The sequence below is a fragment of the Primulina tabacum genome, chromosome 14 (assembly GCF_025594145.1).
Source record: "Primulina tabacum isolate GXHZ01 chromosome 14, ASM2559414v2, whole genome shotgun sequence".
NCBI lineage: Eukaryota > Viridiplantae > Streptophyta > Magnoliopsida > Lamiales > Gesneriaceae > Primulina > Primulina tabacum.
Window position 1 is genome coordinate 30,787,815 of NC_134563.1, and position 27,121 is coordinate 30,814,935.

The window sequence follows — 27,121 nt, forward strand, 5'->3', positions numbered from 1 at the left end:
TTAGGGGCTGGTTCGAGGGGTCATGGCTGGTCAATAGGGTCTGTAGATGGTCTGGGAAGAGCTTGGCTCGAGGTGGCTCGAGCATGGCTCGAAGAAATTGCATGATGGATCGAGGGTACCTTGTTAGGGCTCGAGTTAGGGTTTTAAATGGCTAAAAGGTTCGAACGTGGTTCACGGGGGTCGAATCATAGTTCACAAGAGTATTTTGGCAATAAAAAGTCTAATTTAAAATTTGAAAAGAAAATATTAAAATTTGAATTTATTCAGGAATTAAACGCTTCGCGAATTAATAATTACGAAATAAAATAAAAGCCTCGATTTTAAGCTAAATAAAAATATCAGAAAATTATTTTAAACTAATAAATAATTGTTTAGGATGGTCTAGAGTCAATGAAAGTAAGAAAAATTCGAAACCGAGAAATTTTACGTCTAGGGATAAGACAGTCATTTTACATTAAAAATGGGTAGGTGGCATGGCAGTGCGCCGAATGCTATAATATACGATAAAATGGTTATTTTAAATGTTTATGGAATTTTATGATAAAATGTTAAAGCTAAAAGATGCGTTGCATGCTTGATTTTTTAAAATGAAAAATGATATTTATATGCATGTTTTTTAAAGTGATAAAAATATGAAACGTTGAAGGAGGTGAAGTAATTGTGACTATTGTGATGATATGATGGGATATATCGTGAGGAAAAAGGCCCCAGAGTGAGCCCATTTATAGGAGAAGATCCCAAATGGGCCCGATGATCTTATTTCCATATGATGATGATAGGCCAAGGCTCAGTTGACGGGTGAGATTATCGTTGATGTCCCCGCCGCCCAGTACTGTGGTTACATGTAGATGGATCCATCGACCTTATGATGAAACGAAAGTCACATTTAACGATCTGAATTCAATAAAAGAAACGTAAATGCTTATGATGAAAAGGAAATGTTTATGATGAAACAATGTATGATATGAAAATGATGAAAATTTAAAATGTTTATGTTTATGTATGTTCATGAAATATTATTTTAAGTATAAGTATTTCACTGTTGCATGCGATTGTATATGTATTACTTGTTATAAAGATTATGGTTTGTTGAGTCATTAGACTCACTAGGTGTAATGGATGCATGTGAGCATGATATCAATGATGATGGAGGTTTTGATGGTTGATCTTGCTGGACTGAAGGTGCACACAACCCGAGGGCCAGCGCTAGATTTTCCGCATTTTTATGATTATGATTTATGTTTAAGTTTACATTAAAGATTTCTACGAATTTTATGATGCTTTATGAGTTGTTTTTTAGAGGTTGTTATAGTTAGTTTATATTTCGAAATATTGCTAAGTTTAGGATGGGTAAAACGTTTGATGATTTTATGTTTCAAATTACTTTCTTTTGAATTTACAAATATAGTTAGTATGTTTTATTGTAAAAATTGTGTCAAAATATTTTATACATGTATGCATGTGTTCGGCAGAGACTAGGAGGGTAAGAAAAAAATTTCTAGTATATTTCTAAGAAAAACGAGTATTGAACGTTTCAGACAATGAGGATAATGAGGACACATTCGAAAATGTTACCGAGCTAGTGCATGACACAACTTCAAACATAGTTTCATTTGATGTTTCTAATCTGTATGAGATGGCACAATTCTTCTGTGCCGTGTATGAATAACAATGTCCTGATATATATGTATGTCATCTGGGTCACAGTCTAGCTTCTACAATCCCGAGAAAGGAGAATTACAAATAAAACATGGTTTTTGGAAACAAAAAAAAAAAAATCGATTGCAACTGTTAAAGATTTTTCTATTAGATGTATAAGACATGAGTATCGTGTTGTTGAGAGCACACCGACTATATGGAAAGTATGTCAAAAAAATAGGTCATCAAGCATTAATTGTGGATGGGGCCTCTAGGCTTGTTTGAAAGCAAATCTGGGTTATTTTAAAATCATTAAATATGGTGATCTACACAAATATATCTCTAGCCAGATTGAGATTGACCACAAAAACTTTGAAAAAAATATGATTGACTCTCATCTTATTGGTATTGTTCACTGCAATCTAGCTCGTGAGATTAAATATGTAAAGCAAATTATCAAAGATAAATATGGTTATGAGAGTTCACATGCCAAGGCATGATACAGTTTGAGGCGTGTTGTTGAAAACGTGTATGACATGATTTGAGAGAGCTATTTTCGTATTTTCCAACATATATGGGCGCTCTTATGAAATACAATCCTGGTACACAATCATTGAGTTGAGGCATTTTCCAAAATGAAACCCATCAATCAAATTTTTAAACTATGTTTTTGGGTCTTCCGACCATGTGTAGATGAGTTCTGATATTGCCGCAAAAGCATAGATGACACTCATTCATACACGAGGTATAAAATTATTAGAATTGATGGCACTCATGTCTGAATCTTCATAATTCACATTGCCTCTAAGTTGTTTGTTTGAGGTTTTCATACCCCACATCTCTGAATATCTGGGAACCTATCCGCATTTCATTCATGTCCACCTATAAGCATATATGTGAAAGAAGGGATATATGGCTCATTTGGAGTTTGGAAACCATGATCATCTTCCTTGTATACTAGTTGTGATGACACATGGTAATCTATAGTGTGAGAAGTTCCAGCCTCGTTACCAAACTCCCAGTGTGGCTGGGGCGACTCTTCAAAATGATGTCTTGAAATCGATGCGGCTCGAATATTCTATCAATAATTACACGGAGCCTCTTGCCACTTCGTTTAATTTCTGTAATAATAGACTCCAATGTTTCACGATGTTGATCTTGTAACGAAAGTCCATGAAACCAACTCCTCAAAACTTCAGCATCGTTCATATGAAAATTAGTTAAAATAATCAATGATTAAATGAGTAAACATTTAAAATATTATAATGTAAATTTGAAAGGAAAAAAAAGTATATTATAAAAAAACTTAACATAACAAATCTAAAGTCTGCATCGTCAGCCTATGTCCATATTCAGCTTGTGGATCGATGGGGGTTATAAAATGACGAGTTATTTTATCATACCAAATCACGTACTCATGTGTCATGCCCATATTTTCGATTGTAGGCTCACCCACAACAATCAAATTGACATGATCATCCCATACGTCGATGTTTTTTTTATGATGTTCAGCCCAATTATAGTTTTGTCTCCCTTGTCGGTGCATTTAGGAAATTCATCCTCATCAAATGTTGGCTTTGGAACGTGTTGAAACCGAACAAATTGTCATAAAACTCGGTCTGGGTGATACATCTCGACAATGTTGAAACATATAAGCTGAAACAACAAACGCCAATATTCTTGGTCAAATTCATTAGAATACAACACCCATTTAAACTACAATGAATGAAAAAAATCAACTAAGATTCAAAATTCTAAACATATGTAACTTGCAATTATATTTAATTTTTTTAATAAATACCTGGTTAGGTTCCAATCTTATTCAACAAGTCACGAATCACTCACACTGAATGGGTATTAGTATGGGTCCACGTAAAATAACGTTTAGACCTACATGAAAATAAATTCTACAAAATATTTACAATGCATATAACAAAAACGTGTTTACACAAAAATTTATAAATATATCTTTTGCCAAATGGACGGAATGGAAGTATTTGGTCATCGTGCTCATCATCATCAGGAATGTCACCAAATAGATATGGACACAGAAATGTAATTCTAGACAATGCCCTAACCTGGAACAATAATACATAAAGTAAACTTAATAATGAGTCTGTAATGGAAAAAAATTCCAAAATAATAAATAATTATTAATTAATATATACTTGTAAAATGAAAATCGGTCCTACTATTTCACTTTTGTCTATAGTTGATGCAGTATACAGTTCAGGATAGAGAAATGCTAGTACAACACTTCCCCAACTGTATTTAGAAACCTGATTAGTGTCTTGGAGAAGATGCAAGTACATCAAATTTACTGAACAACCATCCGAGTCAGGTAACATACATCATCCGATAATCATCAATGTCACACACTTATAACGCCCCACTTCTAAATTTGAGCTATTATTGTTAATCAAATTTGATCTACGATATTGATCTAGTGCTGACATTACCAATTTGTTACCTCTAAAATTATTTATATGTGGTAGAAAACACAACCATTCAGCACAATAAGTTTGCCACACATGTGGCTTAAAAGACTCATTAACACCGGTGTCGACGGTCATTAATATTTAGATTCCATATCAGCTCAACATCTTGCAACGTTACTGTTGTCTCACCAATGCAAAGATAAAATGTATGGGTCTCCCAATGTTATCTTTCAATGAGAGTCGTAATCAAATGATTATCATATTTGAAAAATCCACAACGAAAAATGTCATAGAATCTCATATCATTTAATGCGCAAGAACACAATAATGTATTACTTTGTCTTCAAACAATTTTTATATAATATTGTCAGATCTGCGCACCCTGAAAGTTTAATCCAAATTATTTGTTGTGATCACACGATATATGAGTTTCATGTCTATGTAAAACACTATCATTTATTGGTCTAGCATTAAATTTCATCATGTATTTCATATATAAATTTTTTGAAAAAATAAAATAATTTTACGATAACATTAAAAAATAAATTAATAATAATAATAATAACAACATTAATAAAAACACTTAATAATTTATTTTTCAAAATTTACTACATGTACATTTTAATTTTAAGAATAATAAAATTAATATCTAAATTGATATTTATGTTGGAATATTTCATATTCGCAATCTTGGTTTTGATGTTAACAAAACTTATTATTGTATTTCTAACATATTTACTCACGTGTGAAATTGCAAACACAAGATAGAAACTAAAAATGAATTTAGCCAAATTGAATTTCTTGCGAGCTTCGGTTGTTTTAATGATATCTCTCAACTGGATGATTCAAATGACAATCCGCCAACTTGGCTGATCAGAAAACCCCATTAGAAACAAGTCGTATCACGTCAGTTTGACAAAATGGAATGGAATCTAGGTCAAACTGGTTGCTAAATGACCAAAATGATTGCACGAAAACAACCATCAATTGGGTTTAAGCAGTTGCATTATTTTAGTCATATCTCTTGGCTCGCTTATATGAATGAATCGATTCAGTATGCGTTGGAAAGATAAGACGACGATCTACAAATCATTTTTAGAAGTCAAAATCTGAATTGAAGCGTAAGATGTTGATAAATGGCGATGAAACTAGTGATTTTGCACAACACACCAGTTGAGCTGCAGTTGAGATGCTGACCAGATTGAACTGCTGACCAGTTTGAACCGTTGACCAGTTTCAACCGCTTACCAGTTTCAACCATTGACCATTTGCTAAATGACCAGTTTAAGTCGGGAAAATGTTCAGCAAGACGAATTTGACTGTAGCAATTTCAGAAACAGTATAGAAACTTTCCAAACGGTCATATTCTAGTGTCTAACGTATATATCATTGTTAGGGTCTATAAATACAACAACTTGAAGATCAAACAAGAGCTTTCGAAGGGAATTCAAAGCATGGGCAGCTAGCATGAAGAAATCTGCTATTTGAGAGCACAAACCCTTGTGTGAGGATACATTTGAGATGTACACTGTAAAGGATAAATTACTCACACACAATCACTTACAAATATACAAGAGAGTTGAACTTCAAAGTTTAATTGAGCGAGCCTTCTCACAAAGACATTAAAGATTGTGTTTGTAGTCTTGGCATAAGAGATGTTAAACATTATGCGGATTGTGAGGTTGCGGCCTACAATCGAGAGTGTGCTAGGAGTTTCAATTAGGCAAGAGTAATTCCTAAGTTGAAATGAGTTTGTACTTGGTGTTGTATAAATCAAAATCTTCTAGTGGATCATTCTTAAGGGGAAAAGGGGGTGACGTAGGAGTTGTCAATCTCCAAACATCCATAAACAAATTTGTGTCTATTTATTTATTGCATTTAATTATCATTTTCACTGTTTTTAAATATGCATTGTTGAAGTATTTTATGTGTTCTTCAAATACCAAATATTGCATATTAAGTATTTGATAAAATGATTCAACCAAAAATATTTTTACTTATTCAACTTGCATATATTTTTAAATACTTTACAAAAAGTTTAATCGGTTTCTACGAAGGATTATTTTGAGTATCTTCCGCTTGGTTTGAAAATCAAACTCAATTTAATTTATCAGTGTTCAAAATTTCAAGAACAGAGCAATTGTAGCTCAACGATAGTCCTCCTAATCAATCTTGTCAATTTCTTTATCTTAGTAAAATGGAAAATAATAATAATACAAACTATAACAAATAAATCTTTATATTATTGATAAAATTATAAATTTTAATAATATTATGTACGTAAAAGATAAATACAACAATAATATTAACAATAATATCTTTATCAATTTAACATATTAATTTATAACAAATAAATTACAACAACATATAAAATAAATATAAACTACAATTTTAAACATAATAAATAAAATCACTTCAATTTTATTACAAAACATTATAAATTTAACAATATATATATATATATATATATATATATATATATATATAAACAGCTTGAAAAATGTATATATGTTCACATAAATAGCATAATGACAAATAATGATAATATAATAAAAATTAAGAGAATAATTCTTACTTAAAATTATGAAGAAAATGCGAAAAATAAATAAGAAATCATAATATCATAATTATAATAAAATTTAAAAATTATTGGTTATCTTGAAATAGAAGTAGACAAAATGAGATTATAACAAAATTTAAAAATAATAGTTACTTTGAAAAGAAATAGACACAATGAGATTTCGAGATTCTGCTAGATTATAAAAAAAAAAAAATAGAATGAAAAAGTCGAACTTCAGAAAAAAGCTAAAACAAGATCGATTATTCCCCTTGGATTATTTAAAAGTTGCTCCCAAATTCTCTTTTCGAAACTTCTTTAAAAAGTTTTGTGAGCACATAATGTGGCCATGATTTCTTGGACGAGATGCTCACAAAAGGCTGTAAATCCAACAGTTTGAATTGAATTTGTATTCTCTCTTTATTTTCGATTTTGAACAATTCATCGCGAGTTTAGACATATAAATTGTAACTTAAAAAAACATTTAAAAAATGGCGATACCCGTAATTTCGAATGTTCAATGTTTTGTGTGAATTTATTTTTGTTATTAAGTCAAAAACTTCTTTAAAAATAAAAATTAGTGTAGAAACTTTATGTTTAGTTGTTTCAAAGTTAATTAATTAACTGGCAACAAGTGTTTACAAAAAGATAATACATTATTTTTATTTGTTGTTTATGAATAGTATATTTTTATTTTCTAAGTAATTATTTTATTTGCGATTATTTATAAAATAAATATTTCTCGAGTATTTTATTTTATCTTACTCGTGTGAGATAGTTGAGAAAACAAGATGGAAAAAATTGTCGAGATATTTAGTAATAAATACATAAAATAAAATTTACATATAACATAAAAATGATATTGGAGAAAATTTGAAAAATATTATATAAAAATTAGTTAAGTATACGGGTTATTGAAAAATCCATTTGCCATGCCTTATGTTATGGATCATTCCCTATAAGATTACTTTTGGTCTGCTGATACAAAGTTTTTATTTGTTTCAACTCCCTACATCTTGATATTTATCTATTTTATCCTTTAATAGTTTTTTTTTAAAAAAAAAAACCCTATATTTCCATCTCTTCACTCCACTGAACGACAATCGGGATTTGAAACTCCAGAGCACAGTGACACAAGTTTCGGAAGCAAATCTAACTTCTCCGGCGGTACAGTGACAAAAACATGGACAAAATTTGGCCGGATAATAAACGACACATAATTTTATTGAAAGATCAACGACATTAGTTTTGTTTGGTTTTTTTTTTTTTTTTTTTATTATGGTCTTTTGACTTTGTGGAACTATGAGATTTTTGTGATTGCACTGCAAGAAAATATATCATCAACAACACTCCTAGTACAACGGTTTTTATTAAAACAATTGTGTTTTTTCTTTTAACAAAAAAACACAATGGTTTCAACAAAAACCGTTGTCATAAACTAAAAAAACCCGCTTATAGACAACGATTTTTTAAAAATCGTCAGCATCTTCACCTGTTGCACCTAAATATGACTCTGCAATGGTAACTTCTGTGCCAATAATCTCTATTATTTCTGAGGATCCATCGACCAGTCTTGCAGCGCAAAAAGACCTCCACGAAGCAATTCATATTTCTTCTGTTGCTTATGACAAGGCGGTTGATGTTATAGCTTCCAAAATAGATGCAGCACAAACTTCCAAGTAAACCGGAAAGACAGCTTCTTCTCAACTAGCCTCCATCAAGGCTATAATACTTTCTTCATCAGACCTCTTCAAACCCGAGGAAGAATTTGTGGAAGAAGACCAAAATGAGATTTTGGAACGTCTTAAGATCATGAATAACTCAATTTTTGCTCTCAACAGAAAGCAATTTGATCTCAAAGAAGCTTTTCATTCTATGAAATCTGACATCTCCAAAGAATTTCTCGTCGTGAATACAAGTATTTCTCTCCGACAAGAATGGCACAATTCCTCACATATCAACATGTGCACCGAGCTTTCAGGGCAAATATCTAGACTTCAAGCACATGTTGATCAGTGCATGGATGCCCAATGAGCTCAACTAACAGAAATCATGCAATTTCTCATACCAGTAGTAATGTCAAAAAAAGGGGAAAGAAAGAAGCATAAGGAAGCTCAGAAAGATGAAGAAGCTATAAGAAAAAGGGTTGCAGAGCGTGCCAAAGCAGATAAAGTCTTAATACAAAAACAATTAGAAGAACAAAAGAAGAGTTAAACAGAAAAAAAAAAGGTTAAAACACTGGGTTAAGAAGTTAATGAAATTGCTTGAACTTTATGAAGCTTGTAATTCCATTCACTCAATGAAATACAATCTTTTCTCTTATTACGCTTTCTTAAGTATCTGTAAATTATTGTATAGTCTGCAGCTGGGTTTTTCGTCACCAAAAAAGGAGAAATTGTTAAGAAATTATTATTACCCTAAAGTTTTGGTGATTGACAAAATCAAAACAGCATCTAACTGTTTCAGGATACAGCTGCTATCTATCTTGTATAACAAAAACAATTCAACCGTTTGGATTTGAACCGCTTCAACAGAAGATTTTAAACCGTTGGAAACTTTCCAATCGGCTGTTCAAAGACTTCAACCGCTTCATCAAATAGCTATTCATTGTTCACTCAATGAAAGACATTCTCTGACCGGCTTAGGACATTCAATGGTTTTGCACCGCTACAAGTCAATCATGTCCTGCACCAGTCCAAATAAAGATATTCTTTTATGTCACTATCCCAAAACGGAAAGATTGCTTAAATATCTTACAAGTTCTGATGGAGCTAATAGTTACTACAAAAGGATATTTGCTGAGAACATTTAATATTGTTGCAGCTGATAGTGACACATCATTCCATCGCTACAGGTTTACGTTACACATATTTTTCGACCATTGAAATGATAGCCTATAAAAGAAGAGTTGTAGAATACAGAAAGAAGATCGATCAATTAAGATAATACAAGCTTTTCAACTGCGCGATTGACAGATCACTAAGCTTTCATACTTAAAGATTTTGTGTGCACCTAAAGTTCATATATTTCATTGCTCATCAAGCACACACTCAGCAGAAAGATATTTGATCAGTTCAAGGATCAACTTCGTGCTACTCAAAATATATTCTTTCTTCACATTAGTAACCTTTGTTTATTTGATTTACTAAGTTATCTAGTGAACCGACGGTTCTTAAACATCCAGAAGTGTAAAGTGATCACTAAGAGTTCCAAAACAGGCAATGTGATAAGTCTTGATTGGAGTAAGTTGTTGCAACAGTTTGTAAATCTAAAGTTTTTTTAGTGGAATCCTTGCTAAAGAGGAAGAATGGGTGACATAGGAGTTTTATCTTCGAACATCCATAAAAATCTCGTGTCTTTACTTTCTGCAAGCACTTATATTTTAAATTGTTTCTTGTTAACAAGTCAGCCAACCGGTTGCAGATATCATTAGAAATTTTGAACTGTTCTCCGCACTTTTTTCAAGTAGTTCATATCTCTAACCGTTCGAGAAAAAATTCCAACCGCCTAAAAACGATTGAAAACAAATTTTAGAAACAACTGTTTTTAAAGAGTTTATTCACTCCCCTGTAAACTTTTTCCCGATCCTAACAGTGGAATCATGTATCATACCCAATTTTTTTCTCCACTTCAACTTTTTGTGCAGGAAATTAGGGTTTATATTCTGATTTAAATTTTTTAATGAACGTAATGTTTACTGTATTTATCTTATTTCTGTTTCGTTTTATGACAATAATTTTTGGAGTTTGTGGAAGTTTGAAATTTTCACAGATTTTTGTCCCCGATTTTTTTTCGTGCATGAAATTATTTTTTATTTTCTGATTTGCAATTTTGTATTATTTGGAAAAAATTAGTAGTATTGATTTGCTTTGTAAGATCGCATTTCATTTTCATCACTTATTTTTCTTTCGTGTAAATTTGTGTTTATGCTCTTGTATAATTTGCGAAACAGAAATGACTCATAGGAAATAAAATACTGATGATCGTGATCATGATAGTGTGGCCAGTGGAAATATTCATGTGTACGTACTTCTCCAGCGAATTTAAAAAAGAAAAAAAAAGATTTCAAAATTAGTTCCAAAACTAGGTAAAAGGAAATTGGATAAGATAAAGGCGACACCACTCGAACCTTGGTTGAAGCTGCCCAAGTTATGTATCGAAACTTGTAGACCTGATGCAATTCTTAAAAGATTCAACACAGAAACTTCTTAATTCTGTTTTGGGTCTAATGCGATGGTTATATTTGCTTCAGATGAATTTTTTTTTTTATCGTGATATGGTTGTCTAGTGTGTAAGTCAATATGTAATATGAGATATTTTTTCATTGCCCGACATTTTGCATCCAAGATTGGCACAATTAAGAAATTATACTTTCTTTGACTATGCTTGGGGGGAGATTCCACTTTTCGATTCTTGCATGAAGAAATTTTGCAGCGTCTTGACTATTAGAAAACGGGGCCACGAAAGAAAGCATACATGGATGGTTGCATAACTATTGTAACAAGATGAGCAAGAATAGTGATGGGAATGAAGACCATGGTGGACATTCATTTACAATCGGGTATGGAGGCGGGGATGGAGATGGAGATCTCAATGTTGAGTGGTTGAACGTGGAGATGAAGAACGAAGGAGATCCAATATTAGACAGTATGACAAAGTTAGGGGTGCAAAAACAAGTGGAAGGCAAGAAAGATGAGTCAGGACGATGGTTCCAGTGGCATTGCCGGATCAGAAGAGTTGAATGTAGAGGGGAAGAACGATGGAGATTATATTTTGGACAATGTGAAGAATTTAGACGTGGTAGAAGAAGTAGATGGCAAGAAAAATGGAAGTTATATTGATGATTCTAATGGGGTGTCCGGATCGTTGGAGTTCAACAATTGCAATCCGCGTGTTCGAATTGATTACTCTGGGCATGACGAGATTTCAGTCGAGGAGAAAAATTTGATAGACTTTTCTGACTGGCGAGAGCATAAGGTAAAATTATTACCTTTTTTATTTGAGTGTTTGAATGACAAAGAATTACGAGAAGATCTGGTTTCCTCCGACTTCAATATATTAAGTTAAGGATGCAAAAGAAAATATATGGTCATGACGTATTCTGCATGCCTCCATTTGTGCAGGAGTTTACTGCAATTGGCTTTTAAATATATACATGTTTGTTAGTTCAATTGAAATTCGTATTAAATAATTATTTATTTAACTACTTATAGCTTCGGGTTCTTGAGAAACTCAACACCATTGCTGGGTTTCGGAAAGTTAACAATCTTGATTTTAATGATAACAAAACTTATTATAATACTTTTAACTTATTTAATTAAGTGTGTAGTTTGCTTGTTCAAGTTGAAAGTTTTGGATGTTGAAATCCGAAATAAGCACAACTTAGTTTCTGATGAGCTAAAGTGATTTATTGATTTATCATAGCTGGATGATTCAAGTTACCAGCCGCCAAAATTAATGATCACTAAACTCAATTTTCTAAAAGTCATACTTCTGGTCAATTGGGCTAAATCGGATGTTATTTAGGCAAGATGATGGTTGCAAGAACAAAAAAAATGTAATGAAAACGGCACTTGACATGAGCTGTTGCAGTATTTTGATCAGCCATATCAGCTCGTTTATTAGAATGAAATGATTCTGAATGTGTTACAAAGCTAAGACAATTATCTACAAATCATTTTCACAATTCAAAGTCAGAATCAGAGTTTAAATGGTGGTAAATTGTAATGAAGTTTCAGGTTTTGAATAGGATGAAATCAGTAATGCCACCTGAATCAACAATTCATAATTCAGCAGCATCAAATTCAACACTGGAAATTCAGCAGACGGATCTAGCACAACAGAAATCAGCAGACTGAATTCATCAGACAATTTAGCATTCTGACTTGAATAGAAAGATTCAGCCGACTAAATTTAGAACCTCAAAATCAGTAATTGAGCAGCGGTCAGAATTCAGCACTGGTCAAATTCAGGAAATAGCCAGCGACGCAAATATGACCATTTCAATATAAAAAACAGTACATAAACTTTCTCAACTATCATATTTTTGTTTCTAATGTTCATATCATTGTTAGAGGCTATAAATACAACAACTTGAAGATCAGAAACAAACTTTGGAAGGGAATTCAAAGCGTGAGCAGCCTACATGAATAAATTAGCTAAAATGAGAGTAAACCCAATTGTGAGAATAAATTTGAGATATGTATACACTGTAAATGATTAAATCTTCACACACAATCACTCACATAAAATAGAGATGAGCTTTGATAGAATGGTTGAGTGAATATTTGCAAAAGACATTAAAAAATGTGTTATCATTGTAATTGGTTGAGTCTTGTTGTCCCAAAGTGTTGCTAAGAGTTTCAATTAGATAAAAGATAATATCTAAGTCGAAATGAATTTGTAAAAGAGTTGTATAGTGTTGTTCAAGCATTTTGTATATTCTTCAAATACCAAAATATCATATACCAATTGTTTGATAAAATGTTTCAACCAAAATGTTTTTACTCATTCAATTTGCATACTTTTTAAATGCCTTGCCAAAATGTTTAATCGGTTTACACGAAAGATTATTTTGAATATATTTTGTTTTGTTTGAAAACTAAACTCGATTTAATTCATCGTTGTTCAATATTTCAAGAATCAAACTATTGTAATTCAACGAGAGTAATTTTGACAACTTGCAGCGACCTTGGAAAAATGATATAGCTTCTTGCTCGAGTGTCCAAAATGACAAACCGCTTTTCGCATTGCAAACTAGATTCATAGAAGGTCACAGCATACAAAATTTGCAGCCTGATGATGCTCGAGGAAAGCGATTTATTCATTAAATTCAGACCATATGCGACGCTGCAGAAAATAGGCTATGAATATGAAGAAATTTGATTAGTCATCCCTATACTTTTATTAATTTCAACTTCCAAAATTATAGATGGAGATTTATTTTAAATATTGAGGGGTTTATATTTAACGTATTAATCGATTGTATACAGGCACCATATTGTTCTTATATGGAACAAACAGCCACTAATATCAAATGCATGATTGTAAGTGGTCATTATGTTTGAGACTAAAATTTATTGTACACAAATTAATGGTTTATAGATTAATCAAACAAATTTAGAAAATCTCTAGTAAAATATTTACACATCTAACCTCATGTATCTTACAATTGCGTTACTTGAGTATTGGGCTAAATGATATCCATTTAGTGTTGTTCAAAATATATCGAATAGAACAGGACAGATAGCTATAAAACCAGCAAATCAGTGTAGTGAATCAGAAAAAGATTACAATGCTTAAATAAATCAAACCGAGGCATGTAGCTTGTACAATTTTCTTAAAACAGATTCGCCCCCTCCGGTATGTGCTCCGAGATTTCAGCGGACGTCTGTTTCCTAGGATACAACGGGCAGACAAGCAGAGTTGCAGCACAAAGCACTATGCTAGCGAACAAAACAGTACCTGAACTTTATCAGTGGACGGAGCAGAAGCAGAATTGTAGCAAAACAAGCAGAAGCTGAACTGCAGCAGAACAAGAAGCAGTAGCTGAGCTGAACCAGAAGCAGTAGTTCGGCAGAACCAGAAGCGTAACAAGGAGAAAGTGGATTTTCGATGTGTCTTTTTAGGCTAGGCACATCATCTATTTATACATGTCAATACAATCCATATGAAAGGCCAAATGTTGCCTTAATGATGGTAGATGAACCACCAATAGTTGAGGAGATGAAGCACCAACAGTCAAGCCATGCGAAAGGTCTCAAGGGCGTGTGAAAGGTCTCAACCGAAAAAAAAAATAATAAAAGATGGCATAGACTGCTAGGCAATTTTTGCCTTGATCGGTCCGACATTCGACGCACCCAGGTCGCGCTCGTACGCTTGCACACAAGTCAAGCCTTTCTCCAATGAAAATTGAGCTCATGATTTGCACCCCCCCTTCGCCAGCGTGAGCGAGAGAAGGCCTCTTGACCAATCTTTGTTACACCTCCATAAAGTGTAACATAATATAAACTTATCTATATCACTTTATTATTTCAATATGGGACAAACTCACCTTTCAAATTTCCATTCACTCACATGGAAAGCCCACAAACCTAAAAGCACATACCTTTAATCCAACATTTAGTATGAACCAACCCATACTAGGTAATTTTTTTTCAAACAAAATGATTGTGAATCAAACATTTGAAATACATTTTGATGTGTGTGTAGACATTCATTAAGCATTTGTATTTTATTTTGTACCTTTAACCTTAAATGTGGTTATGAGTATAGTTAATTCCGATATCGATTGTCCTATTTAACATATTAATTTACTGTAATCGGGATCAGATTGTCCGTATATGGAATAATCAGATATATGATTGTAAATAGTCACTATATTTGAGAAAATTATTGTACACAAATATGAACTAACACGAAAAAATAATTTTTTTTTGTCAATTCAAGTCTCGATATTCTCTATTTAACGTATTAGTTGATAGTGATGAAGCACGCGATTATCCTACTATGAAGTAAACAAAACACACATTCAAAAAGTTTGATTGTAGGTATTTACATAATTTTGGATGATATAGGATTGTACTCGAAGTAGTACCAAATTAGGAGATCTTTGGAAAAACGTTCACACACTAGCCTCGACATTGGTACGCATATGGTCAATTTGAATATCGTTATGTCTATTTACAATATTATTCGAGAATAATGAACAACAATATTATATAGTTAAGACATAGTACAAAAATAATCAAATGTCCATTTTGTCGTTTTCTTGGAATTTAAATTAAATAAAAAATAAGGTGGTCGACTTCTCCGAATCTTTATGTAAACCAAAAAAACCCTTGTAAAGTTGAGACAACCTGACCATTATGTTTCGATTATAATTTTTAAATTTAATTATTCTGCTACATTTACATTTTGTATATTTATCTTGTATTGCTCTTCATATTGATCATATTCATTGGCGGAGCCACCTGCAAGTAGCCCGGGTGGCCCAATTTTTTTAAAAAAAATTTATACGTAAATTTTTTTTAATTTTGGAATAATACAATATCAGCATTGATAGATCAATTTAAAATATTAAAAGATTTTAGAGTTTAAAATTCTAGCACTTGCTTTCCTATCTTTATCTCCAGGAGGGAAATCTGTGGAAAAGAAGATGTGGACATTGCTCACAGACACTTCAAGGCATTTTACACAAGATTTTCGAGCAATGACAAAAACCTAAACGTGGGTTTCTGATTTCTCAATGATTATTATAGTTGGTTTCTTTCCCATTTCTGTATGTCCCATTTGTTTGGGATGAGCAGAAGGAAGAGGATAAATCAAGAATAATAAACCAGAAGGAAATGGTTTTCTTCGGTTTTTTAAATGTTCAGTGAGACTTGACACAGAGCTTAATTCAAAAACTGGATTTAACGTATTGAAATTGATGCGTCGACAAATCATAAACAGAGACAGAACGAACATTAATTAATACCTTATCCCAGATATGATGTGTTCGACTGATTCTGGAAAACGATATTCTTCATTAACTCAACCATGTTCAAAGAAAGTTTTTGCACTTGTTCGATTTGTAAATTCTGAGTCAAGATAACAATATTAATCAATTATTATTACAGGATGCCACTTATTCAATTTTTTTATTTTTTGGTAATAAATATAGGATTATAGATAATAATGTACTCATCAAATTTTTTTATTATCTGTAAACAAAAATATTATAGACCAAAATGTCATTAGGTGATGCAATGAAATGAAAATAACTCAGGCAGATAAAAGTAACAGAAAAATATTTTTGTAACACTTTAAAATCTCATCCGATAATTATTATTAATAGACAAAAAGTTGTGTGAAACGATCTCATAGGTCGTATTGTGTGAAACGAATCTCTTATTTACGGCATCCATGAAAAAATATTACGAGTATTACTTTTTATTCTGAATATCGGTAGAGTTGATCAGTCTCACAGATAAAATATTCGTGAGACCGTCTCATAAGATATCTACTCTTATTATTATTATTATTATTATTATGAATATAAATCCCATTAGATTATTTGTTAACAGAAATGGGAATTATGTCGTTTCACCGCACAAGATTATTTTTACCGGAGAATAAATCAAATAAATACATATCCCATCCCAACATTAGAAAAGTTCAATTCTACACCTTAACCCCTTAATTTAGGCATATTTAACTAAGAAAAAGCGAAAATAGCTCATCTAAACTAACTGCCTACCGCACATGATAACTATCCACAGGCAAATTTCATGCTACATTTGTGCTATCTAATAACTGCATGACTGTGTCACTTCCTCACTGAAAATCTTGCATCGAACACTCGGCTACTCCACCTCGAAATTCTTAGCTCAAAATCACATAGGCCGATTTGAATTAAAAAAAGAAAGAAAGAAATCTGGTCATGAAGAACAAAATTCCTCCTTTACGTGCTTCCTTATACGTCGTCTTTTGCCTTCTGTTCAATGTCTCCACAACACATCACATAAATCTCTCACCTGATTATCATGTGAGTTTTGATGACCACGATCGTTTTCACAACCATAGACGGCTCTTGTCCTACCATGGGGACCCTCTAGCTATCCAGCCATGGCTACAGTTCGAGAACTCGAGAATGAAGAATGCTTATATAGCACTGCAATCTTGGAAAGAATCCATGATATCTGATCCAAAGAACGTAACTGCTAATTGGGTTGGATCTGATGTGTGTAACTACACCGGTGTGTTCTGTTGGCCAGCACCTGATGACCCTTTTCAACGCACAGTTTCTGGTATCGATATTACCCACAGTGACATTGCAGGGCACCTCCCCCATGAACTAGGATTGCTTTATGATATTGCCTTGTTTCATGTCAACTCGAACCGTTTTTGTGGTACAATTCCACAGAGTTTCTTGAATTTGAAGTTACTTTTTGAGATTGATCTCAGTAACAACCACTTCTCGGGTAAATTTCCTGACCTTCTTCTCCAGTTGCCGACACTGAAGTATCTTGACATTCGGTACAATGAATTTGAAGGCGAGCTCCCAAATAAACTATTCGAGAAAGAATTTGATGCTATTCTTCTAAACAACAATAAATTTTCTTCATCGCTACCTGATAATATTGGCGACTCCCCCGTCTCTGTCCTTGTCATGGCCAATAATAAGCTTGAGGGATGTGTGCCGGTGAGTTTAGGCAGGATGGCAAGAAATCTTCAAGAACTTATTCTTAGAAACAACGGCCTTTCATCATGTTTTCCATGCGAGATTGGGAAGCTGAAGAACTTGACCGTGCTAGATTTGAGCCGAAACCAAATAATGGGGCCGTTACCTGAAAGCATAGGAGATATGCCGAGCTTGGAGCAACTGAATGTGGCGCATAACATGATGTTGGGGACAATTTCTACCAGAATATGTTCGCTCCCAAATTTGGTAACCTTTTCATTCAATCACAACTTTTTCTGGGCTGAGGCACCGGCTTGCTTGAAATCAACTAAATTCGATGACAGAAAGAACTGTTTAAGAGGAAGGCCAATACAAAGATCAGAGGTCCAGTGTAAGAAGTTCCTGTCGCACAGAGTCAATTGTAGCAGTTTCAATTGTGCTACCTCTCCGCCACCAGCTCCTCCATCTCCACAACCAATTTATTCTCCACCACCACCACCGCCTGCAATTCCTTGCCTGAAAAGCCCACCGCCTCCACCCTTATTTTCTCCACCTCAGCTCTCATTTCCTCCACCCCCGTCACCCACCCCCTAACCATCCACCACTGCCACCATCATCGCCACCCCCAGGTTGTGTAACATCATCTCCGCCACCACCGACCACGATTAAGATCTCACCTAGCCAGCCTCCACTGACGTGTCCATGTTTAACACCTCCTCCTCAGTCATCTCTTCCAAAATCATTCTTTAGTTCACCTCCATTCTCAACCTCACCACAACTTCCCCACGCTGAAGAGATTGCTCCACCATCAAGTCAGTAATTGTTGTCCCACCAACCATGAAATACTCACTTGTTTTTCACTCTTAACTGCATATCAAGCCAATCATGTAAGGATAAGTTTTAGAAGATTGAATTGCTTGATCTCAGAAAACTATTCTGGTTTGTGATGAAACTACACCGACTCGTGTAGGAGAATGCACGGCACTGACAGTGATTTTATTGTTTACGGAAAAAAAGGATCAGATTTGGATTCATATATTCTTTCAAATAATCTAATCCAAAATTTTAATGACTCGAAAATCTGGACTCTTCGCCTCAGTTATATGGTATTCTAACCCAATAAAAAACTTTTCAATTTTAAAATAACTATTAAAAATTTAAATAAACTAAACACTCTATATGCAATAGAAAATTTCTTCTTCAGAAAATAAAATCAAATACTTTTTCATTTTCCACAATTCATTTTCTTGAACCACATAATCAGAAAATATTTTCTAGCAACACCCCAAAATAAAACCAAAAACTGCCCATGTTTTATTCGTTGGAAAAGCTCGAACTTCAGACGAAGTTGCTTAGTATCATTTTGATATGACAATACTCGCCACAAAAGTAATTCATCTATTTGGCAAGATCTGAAGCAAGACAAAGTTGTGAAGTATCATTTCTAATATGACAATACTCACCAAAAAAGTAATCCATCTAATTGGCAAGATCCGAAGCAAACTTTACTCGAAAAGAGCCCACACATCCTCTTAAAGGATACAAGAAATCGTTAAGGAAGAACACCTTTTCAATTAGATACCAAAGCCACATAGGAGACCCTTTTAAAGCAATTACAGAATAGAGTGATCGACCATCAAATCCGTGGAAAATGCTGGAGATTATCAGCTAGTGTTGAGTTTGTACTCGAAGGTAATTGCTGAAGCAATCCATTGTTTGAAAAATCCTCCAAGCTTTTGATATCTTGTTGTAACCGTTTTAAATGCGCAATGGAATGTTCAAGAACCAGAGGATCGTCTGGCAGATTCTGTAGCATATTAAGCAATGCTTGCCTATAAACTTGAGCAGACAACAATGGCCTTGCTACCTGGCGATTTCGACAGAAGATTGCAACCTTGATCACGTGCTTACACATATTACCGCTCATAGACCAAGAACAATCACAGATTCCGAATTCAAAACCAGGATTCCAAATTGTGTATACCATACTTCTATCTGCCTGAGAAACAACTTTGGCAACCTCAAGATTTTCCTCATCCAATAACACATCAACGTCAGGAATTTGCATAGCTAGATTCCATGAGTTCATTAAGCTGAAACTATCCCTCAAGTTTTTAAAAAGCCCAGTTTCAGCTGTATATTGGTCAAACCAATAGCAAGATTGAAATTGAGTTGTTAACTCATGTAACAAGAAATCGACCCTCTGAAAAGAATTTGCCGGTAGCGAAGTCAGAAGTTTGGATTTTAATCTTAGATGATATGATTCTATTGGCGCACAAGGCTCTTGGATGGCCACCGGGAGAGTTCTAACACAGTTGATCCACAATTCTGCCAGCCAAGACTATCATGAATTAAAGATATTTCCACGCATTACATGTTAAAAACATAAATAAATCGATATAATACAATACAGTTTCGAGTTAGATGAAATATAGAGTAACATGGTTCCTACAAATATTGAAGAGGGGGGGGGGGGGGGGGGGGGGGCGGGGGGACCGGGACCTTCAGACAAGAAATAAATGCAAAACACATCTCCACCAACATAACGAATAAGGAGGATGCAAACCTATTTTGGGTAACCATTTGGTTTTGAAATGGTGTATAAAGGCAGACTGATCCACATATATTTGCATGAACTCTTCAAGAGTATCGACAGTGCTCAGCCCACTTTTTGTGCCATACAAAATCCTGCCTAGGTGCTTGAACATCTCTTTTTGCAGATTGAAATTGTTACAATATTTCAATAAACTTTTAAGCCAACCACGGCGAACATGCCAAAGGCATAATAGAAATCGGCATTGGAAGGCCTCTCTAAGAAGAAGATGCGTGATATCAGAAGAATTTTTTAAACAATATACAAAATATTCAAAAGATAACCTGGCCAAGTTGTTTGGTTTACCGAATGAGAGAAGCCTCTACAGAGGGATCGTCCACAAGAATTGCATTAGGTCTCCACCTGGGGTCCTTACCCCGTATTCTTTCAACTAGAGCCAATACCCACTTGTGAATATCTTGACCAATAGAACAGGAGGTAATCACCCATGCAACAGGGATCGCGTTCTGACTTGAGTCAAATGCAAGAAGAGAGCATAGGGAAAACTGTAGAAATAAAAAAGGAGAACAAAATTTAAAATTACCGAGCTATCAAACCTTAATAGTGTAATTCTTTTAGATCAAGATGTTAAACTAACGACTAAGTATATGAGAAATGCAAGTGCACCGACTCTACTTCTTTTAGTCAATAGTCTTGATTAATTTTGTGATTATTATCTTGTCCATCAAGAAAACGCAGCAGTCCAACATGCAAGTTTGAAGGTTGAGTTTTTAAAAAGGAAAAGTAAATCACCAACATTAAAAGGTAATTGCTGAGAGGACAGCTAAGAGACAACCTTAAGTTTCTTTGAACCAAACATCGAATGAAAAGCTATAGATCCATTATGTCCACAGCGAAGCATCTGCTGCAGCTGCCAATCTGTTTGTATTCCTAATATGAAAGGCTCTAACCTGAGTTCTCGTGGTAGTAGAAAACATGTTTCTGGTGGCGGTTCACCCATATTCTTACACTGGATTGATCATTGGCATGAAATTCGTGGGATGTGGAGCGGATAAGTCTTTCCATGTTACGTACATCATTACGTGTGAGGAAATCATCTCGATTGAGGGGCCCTCCATGCCTCTGCACTTCTTCCATGTGATTCTGGACTATTGCATCTAGCGATATTCCAACATGGAGCAAGGACATCACCTTTTGTCGTAGTTCCTCAGATATTCGTGGAGCGTACATTGCTCTTGTTCCTACAGCTTCCTGATCAAGAATTCCGTGGCATGGAGCTCCAGTTTTATCGATGTGATATCTCTGGTTGTAGATGACAAGAGCAAGAAGAGGCCGTGTGTATAAGCGTTTGACTGTAAAATGACAAAGACAACCCCTCATCATGTGTCGTCTCCCAGGTCTACTTCCCTTACCAGAAGAAGGTTTGATGACTGAGTTTTCCCCGATATTAGAGTCAACATCTCGGTAATCTTCAGGACCATAAGAGCACCAATACCTATATATCCGCGAAACAAAAAATGAAGGATCGTTACCGATTCTAGCTAAGTTCTTTTCAAATCGGTGTTAACGAATTTGCCACAAATTTACAGTAACAAAGAACTTTAGTATATATTGAGCTAGTAAAGTGTAAATACGTGGAGACACATCCCATTGTCCAAAAAAATAAGATATTAGGTTGCACTTAGGGAATCCAGACAAAAACTCAAAGAAAACCCATTCGACTTATCAATTGGTTAGCTACATATATTGGCCTTGATTAATAATTGAGTGATTTGATAATCTTGTGACTACATAAATTTTGATTTTATTATTTCATATTCATTGATACATTTTTTGTCTATTACGCTTATTAAAAAATTAATAATAGTAGTAATGATAACAATGAAAAAAAGAATGGTACATTTTGTTGGCATCCTAATCAACATGCAATTCTAGTTCAAGCATGATTTCCAAGAGAGCCTATTGATAAATAGGACTTACAAGGAGCAACATACAGCGTATATTCGAGATATCCATCGACCCTAGGTTTGTGGAGACTCCCTTCGCTTCTCTTCCTTCTTGATTCCACACGAAAATTAGCTGGGCATTCTGCATCACTTGATTCACCTTTTACAAAATCATCAACTCTTGAAAAAGGAATAAGTGCTATATCATCACCACCTTGACGGCCACCTTCCACTTTCACCCAATTTATATGAGCTGCGGAAAACTCTGGATACGGAGGATCCTGCACTGGAAGACTTAGTATGTCTTCCATCCTAGCCATCTGCGATGATAGAAACCAAACATTAAACAACAAATTCGAGATGCTAAAAAGCATCAACAAGAAATTAATACTACTACGTTTTATTATTGCGCATATGAAGTTGTAAAAACAGTTCCATCGATAAGCAGCCAAAGGCCAAGCCAGTTCTAATTCCGTATGTAGCATAAACTGTGTCGTGCATCATTATCCAAATAGTATCAGGCATTGCTCTTCTCATGATTCCCGCGGAGTGATTAAAACCTTATGTGGCAGTGGCACTCCCACCTAAAAGACAATCTATTTGAGCCCGAGCTCTTCTTAGACTTATGACCTAATATTGAAGCTCTCGTTGACAGCAGGTGTGATGAAAGGGGAAACCTCGATAGGACGACCACTGAGTCGATGGATTAAGGTGTATGCATCAAATATTACCAGGTGAGTGGAGGCCAGTTGCTTGTAGAATATTGCTAGGTGTCGGCTTCTCAAAGTGTGTTGTACTTGCACACTTACACTCACATCGGCATACAATCAAATATAAAGCTCCATAACATTGTTCGTTTTCCCAGCTTGGGCTAATTATTTTATTTTGATGGATTGACTGCCAATTCTAGAAACATTATACCGATAACATAAAAATCATTCTATTTCAATTCAACAGCTCAAATTGAACCTCGGGTAGCCAAATTCCCGGGCCATCCCTAAAAAATTTAAAAAAAAAAGATTCAAATTCTATTTCCAGTGATTTTCTAAACTTTTAAATTCCATCCCAAATCGAACTAAATTACTGGTTAAGCATCGGCTTTCTAACGAAACTTCCATGTAACGAGCTAAGTGGAGAGCTGATAATATTTAAGAAAAAACAAAACAACATTAACCAACAAAAAGAACTGAGTCAATTACATTTTGTAAAAAAGTAGTACCTTCGCTTCATGACCCTTCATTAATCCCCTCGAATCTTGAAAAGACTGAACCTCTATAATTTATTTCCAATAAAATTCAAGATTTTTTCTTGAACTATGAAGCATGAAACTTCAGCAAAGATAAGATTTTTTCTTAACAATCTTGAGAAATAGAACAAACCCACAAAGAAAAACTCTCGAATCGACAAGGGAAATAGAGAATATAGTAAGGGTCAATTGGGATTAAATAACTAAAAAATTTGAATCAGTTTTCATTTCAATCTCTTTTTATCTGCACACCTTAGTAATACAGATTCTTTTATTCAACTCCCGTTGCGTAAAAATTGACAAAACTACTCCTTTTTTCAATACTTTTTTCTTTATTTTCCAATGGTTATGTAAGTTCTTCGTTTTGCTCTATTATTTCATAATTGCTGCATTTTGAAATTATATACTATTTTCATTTTCAAAGTAATAAATACTTTCATTATTTTGTTTAAATAACTTTTATATTGTCTTTGGAATCAAAATATAAATGAAACTTTATCAAGAAAACAATTTTTATTTATTTATATATATACATAACGAGTTAGTGTTAAAATTAACTATTTACTTAATAATGTGAAAATAGTCCCTAAAAATTTTAATATTTTATAATGTATTTATTCAAAAAAAATCAAAAGTCACTTTTTTAGAAAATTAAAAATTAGGATGAATATATTAATTTTTTAAAAAGATATTAATAAGAAAAAATCCCTTCTATTATTTTATTTAGGTAAAAACTTGTGTGAGACGGTCTCACGGATCGTATTTTGTGAGACGGATATCTAATTTGGGTTATCCATAAAAAAATATTATTTTTATGCTAAAAGTATTACTTTTTATTGTGAATATCGATTGGATTGACCAGTCTCACAGTTAAAGATTCGTGAGATCGTTTTACAAGATACCTACTCTTTTATTTAATACATTTTCTGTCTTTTTATATCTAATAAATAATAAAAACACTTGACTAAAAAAATAAAAAATTATTTAATTTATATATTGAGCAATATTATATATTTTATAATATTATATTACTTATTAATTTAATTAAGAATATGTGTTTGTGCAATATTCTAATATTTTTTACATATGTTTGTTCAACAAATTTTTTTTATCAAACATTACTTTCTAAAAAAATTCAAAAATTTTATTATGGCTATATTAAATTTTCAAAAAATAATAGTGATTATTTTGTTTAATAAATTTATTCCTTTATTTTTAAATCAAAATAATAACGAAACTTTATCAAAAGTATATATTAATTTTAGAAATACTAAACAAGGGCATAAATTAAGGGATAATTGGGCTAGAATCTGAATGTTCACTACTAGTTTTTTATAAAAAGCATTAGAATTTTTTTTTCTTCCTAATTCATTCGGCCAAAACACTAAACATTTAAAATTTGAATATTTTGCACCATCTAAAAATAAATCAACCAACTATTATTTGAAAATTCAAAAGAAAGTAATTCAAAACATAAAGTCGTAAAACGTCAACCAATCTAAACTAACATTATTTCAAAAATAAACTTAACTCTAACATCCTCTCAACAACCTCTCAAAAGCATCATAAGTTATAAAAAATTTTAAGTAATCATAAATCATAAACTTATTTTATTTACGGAAATCTAGCGACAGTCCTCGGGTTATATGCACCTTCAATCCAGCAAGATCAACCATCAAGACATCCATTAACATCAATCTCATCCTCACATGCATCAATCACACCTAGTGAATCTATTGACTCGGTAAATCTTAACCATGATAGCAAGTAACACATATATATTCATAAGCAACAATGAAAATACTTTTAATAAAATAGATTTTCATGAATATAAACTTTAACATTTTCTTTTCAACATATCATATCATATTTCTTTTCATCATATACATATATGTTTTCTTTTTTATTGAATTCAGATCCTCAATTGTGACTTTCGTATTAGCTGTAAGTCGATGGATCCATCTATGTATTACCACGGTACCGAGCAGCGGGAACATCAGCGAGACTCTCACCCGTCAACTGAGCATTGTTCTTACATATCATCGTATCATCGTATTAGTCACAATCAATTCACCTCCTTCAACTTATCATATTTCAACCACTAATAATAATTCATGCACGTATAAATCATATTTCTTTTAAACCAAGCATGCAACATGTCTTTTAGCATTAACATTTTATCATAAAATTCCATAAACGTTTAAAATAAACATGCTAACATTTATTATAACATTCAGGGCACTGCCAAGACGTCTAACAATTTTTCAGATGTAAAATGACATTTTTGCCCCTGAAACCTTAACTTTCTCAATTTATCATTAGCCTCAAAACGACGACCCAAATCTATCCAAACTTAACATATCACCTTAAAATACACCCATAAATATTTTTTAGACGTAAACTTAGGCTTCTCGACGAATTTCCTAATTTGTTTTTTAAACTTAGACGTACGTATCGGTTTTGACTCGTATTGACTCGAAACTTAACCAAACCTTACCAAATTTGAACCAAAGCTTATTAACACCTAACCATACCATATACAATCCAATTCAAGCCCATCAAACCCTTGTACTAGCCTAGGACACCTACTGAACTTTTGTTCCTATCTTTTCGAAAACCCTAGTTTACATACCATGAGTTTCTTCAAGTCTAAGCCCTAACCATCCTGCCCAGCCCCTAACCATCGACCCTAGGACACTACTAAAGCCCTTGACAACCTACTGGACCAGGTCTAGCACCCCAATCCTGCCCCAGCCCTTCAAGCCGTGTCCTAAGAGCCTATCTTTATATAATTGTTGCTTTGTTCCAATTTCATTGATTTTTATATAAAAGTTTATCATCAAAACCAATCAAAGATGAATTAGACAATTAACATGTCAAATTAATTTTAGAATTATTATATAGTGCTCGATTTCAGTTATATGATACTTAAATACAATTTAAGAGTACTTGATTAAATTTTAATCGTACCCAATGTCTGATACATGGTACCACATTATTGGCCTACATGAAATTAAGTGCCCAATTATTATTTAATATACATAATTATAGCATAATAGTATCAAATGGCTTACATTGACATATGTTGGAACATTTCATGTTCGCAATCTTAATTTTGATGTTAACAAAATTTGCTTGTTTGTTTTTAATAATCTACCTTAGTGCACAGATAGCTGAAACTGAAATAATCAGTTACGAGCCAAAACTAAAAATGTCAAAAACACCAAATGAAAGCATCAACTGATCAACCAAACTAAATCAGTTCAACTGATTGCTCAGTTGATAGGTGGTTCAGCAGGAGAACCTCAGAAGTCCGGCCAGTCGAAAGAGTGTTCAACTGATTAAGAGCTCAACTGAGATTAGTTCAATTGAACAAGAGTGAAATCAGTTCAACTGACGAGTCAACTGATTTCACCAGCCCAACTGAATACCAGTTCAACTGATAAATTCAGAACATCAGTTAGGAGCAATCAGTTGCAGATCAAGACAAGCTGAACTAAGTGGAATACAGCTGTGTGCAAAGATACAATAACTTTTGTCCAGTCAAAGGACAATAATGGACATTGCATTAGAGCCTA

At 33.5% G+C, this 27,121-nt stretch overlaps 1 protein-coding gene and 1 pseudogene across 3 annotated transcripts; one reads left to right on the top strand and one right to left on the bottom strand.

The window, feature by feature from the left end:
• Positions 1 to 16,723: 16,723 nt before the first annotated feature.
• On the top strand, positions 16,724 to 18,665 carry LOC142525309 (leucine-rich repeat extensin-like protein 7; annotated as a pseudogene).
• Positions 18,527 to 23,894, bottom strand: LOC142525307 (uncharacterized). 3 transcript variants are annotated; one of them, XM_075629564.1, is made up of 7 exons: positions 23,517 to 23,894; positions 22,346 to 22,617; positions 21,187 to 21,846; positions 20,697 to 20,896; positions 20,364 to 20,608; positions 19,261 to 20,125; positions 18,527 to 18,664 (listed from the first exon to the last, which is right to left on the bottom strand). In XM_075629564.1, the coding sequence occupies exons 1-3, from the start codon at positions 23,535 to 23,537 to the stop codon at positions 21,297 to 21,299; spliced, it is 843 nt and encodes a 280-aa protein (XP_075485679.1). In that variant the 5' UTR covers positions 23,538 to 23,894; the 3' UTR covers positions 18,527 to 18,664; positions 19,261 to 20,125; positions 20,364 to 20,608; positions 20,697 to 20,896; positions 21,187 to 21,296. The 3 variants fall into 3 exon arrangements, with proteins under 3 accessions (XP_075485679.1, XP_075485678.1, XP_075485677.1); XM_075629563.1 differs by having other exon boundaries at positions 19,364 to 20,125; positions 22,332 to 22,617; positions 23,517 to 23,893; XM_075629562.1 differs by having other exon boundaries at positions 22,332 to 22,617; positions 23,517 to 23,893.
• Between the last annotated feature and the right edge of the window lie 3,227 nt (positions 23,895 to 27,121).

What these genes read in the sequence shown, in the direction of transcription:
- LOC142525307 (XM_075629563.1), bottom strand. Translation starts at nt 21,351, where the DNA reads ATGGGTGAACCGCCACCAGAAACATGTTTTCTACTACCACGAGAACTC. An exon ending in GTAGAGGCTTCTCTCATTCG is followed by an intron (nt 20,609 to 20,696) that starts GTAAACCAAACA and finishes TCTTCTTCTTAG; the next exon opens with AGAGGCCTTCCAATGCCGAT. An exon ending in CAAATGGTTACCCAAAATAG is followed by an intron (nt 20,126 to 20,363) that starts GTTTGCATCCTC and finishes CTTGGCTGGCAG; the next exon opens with AATTGTGGATCAACTGTGTT.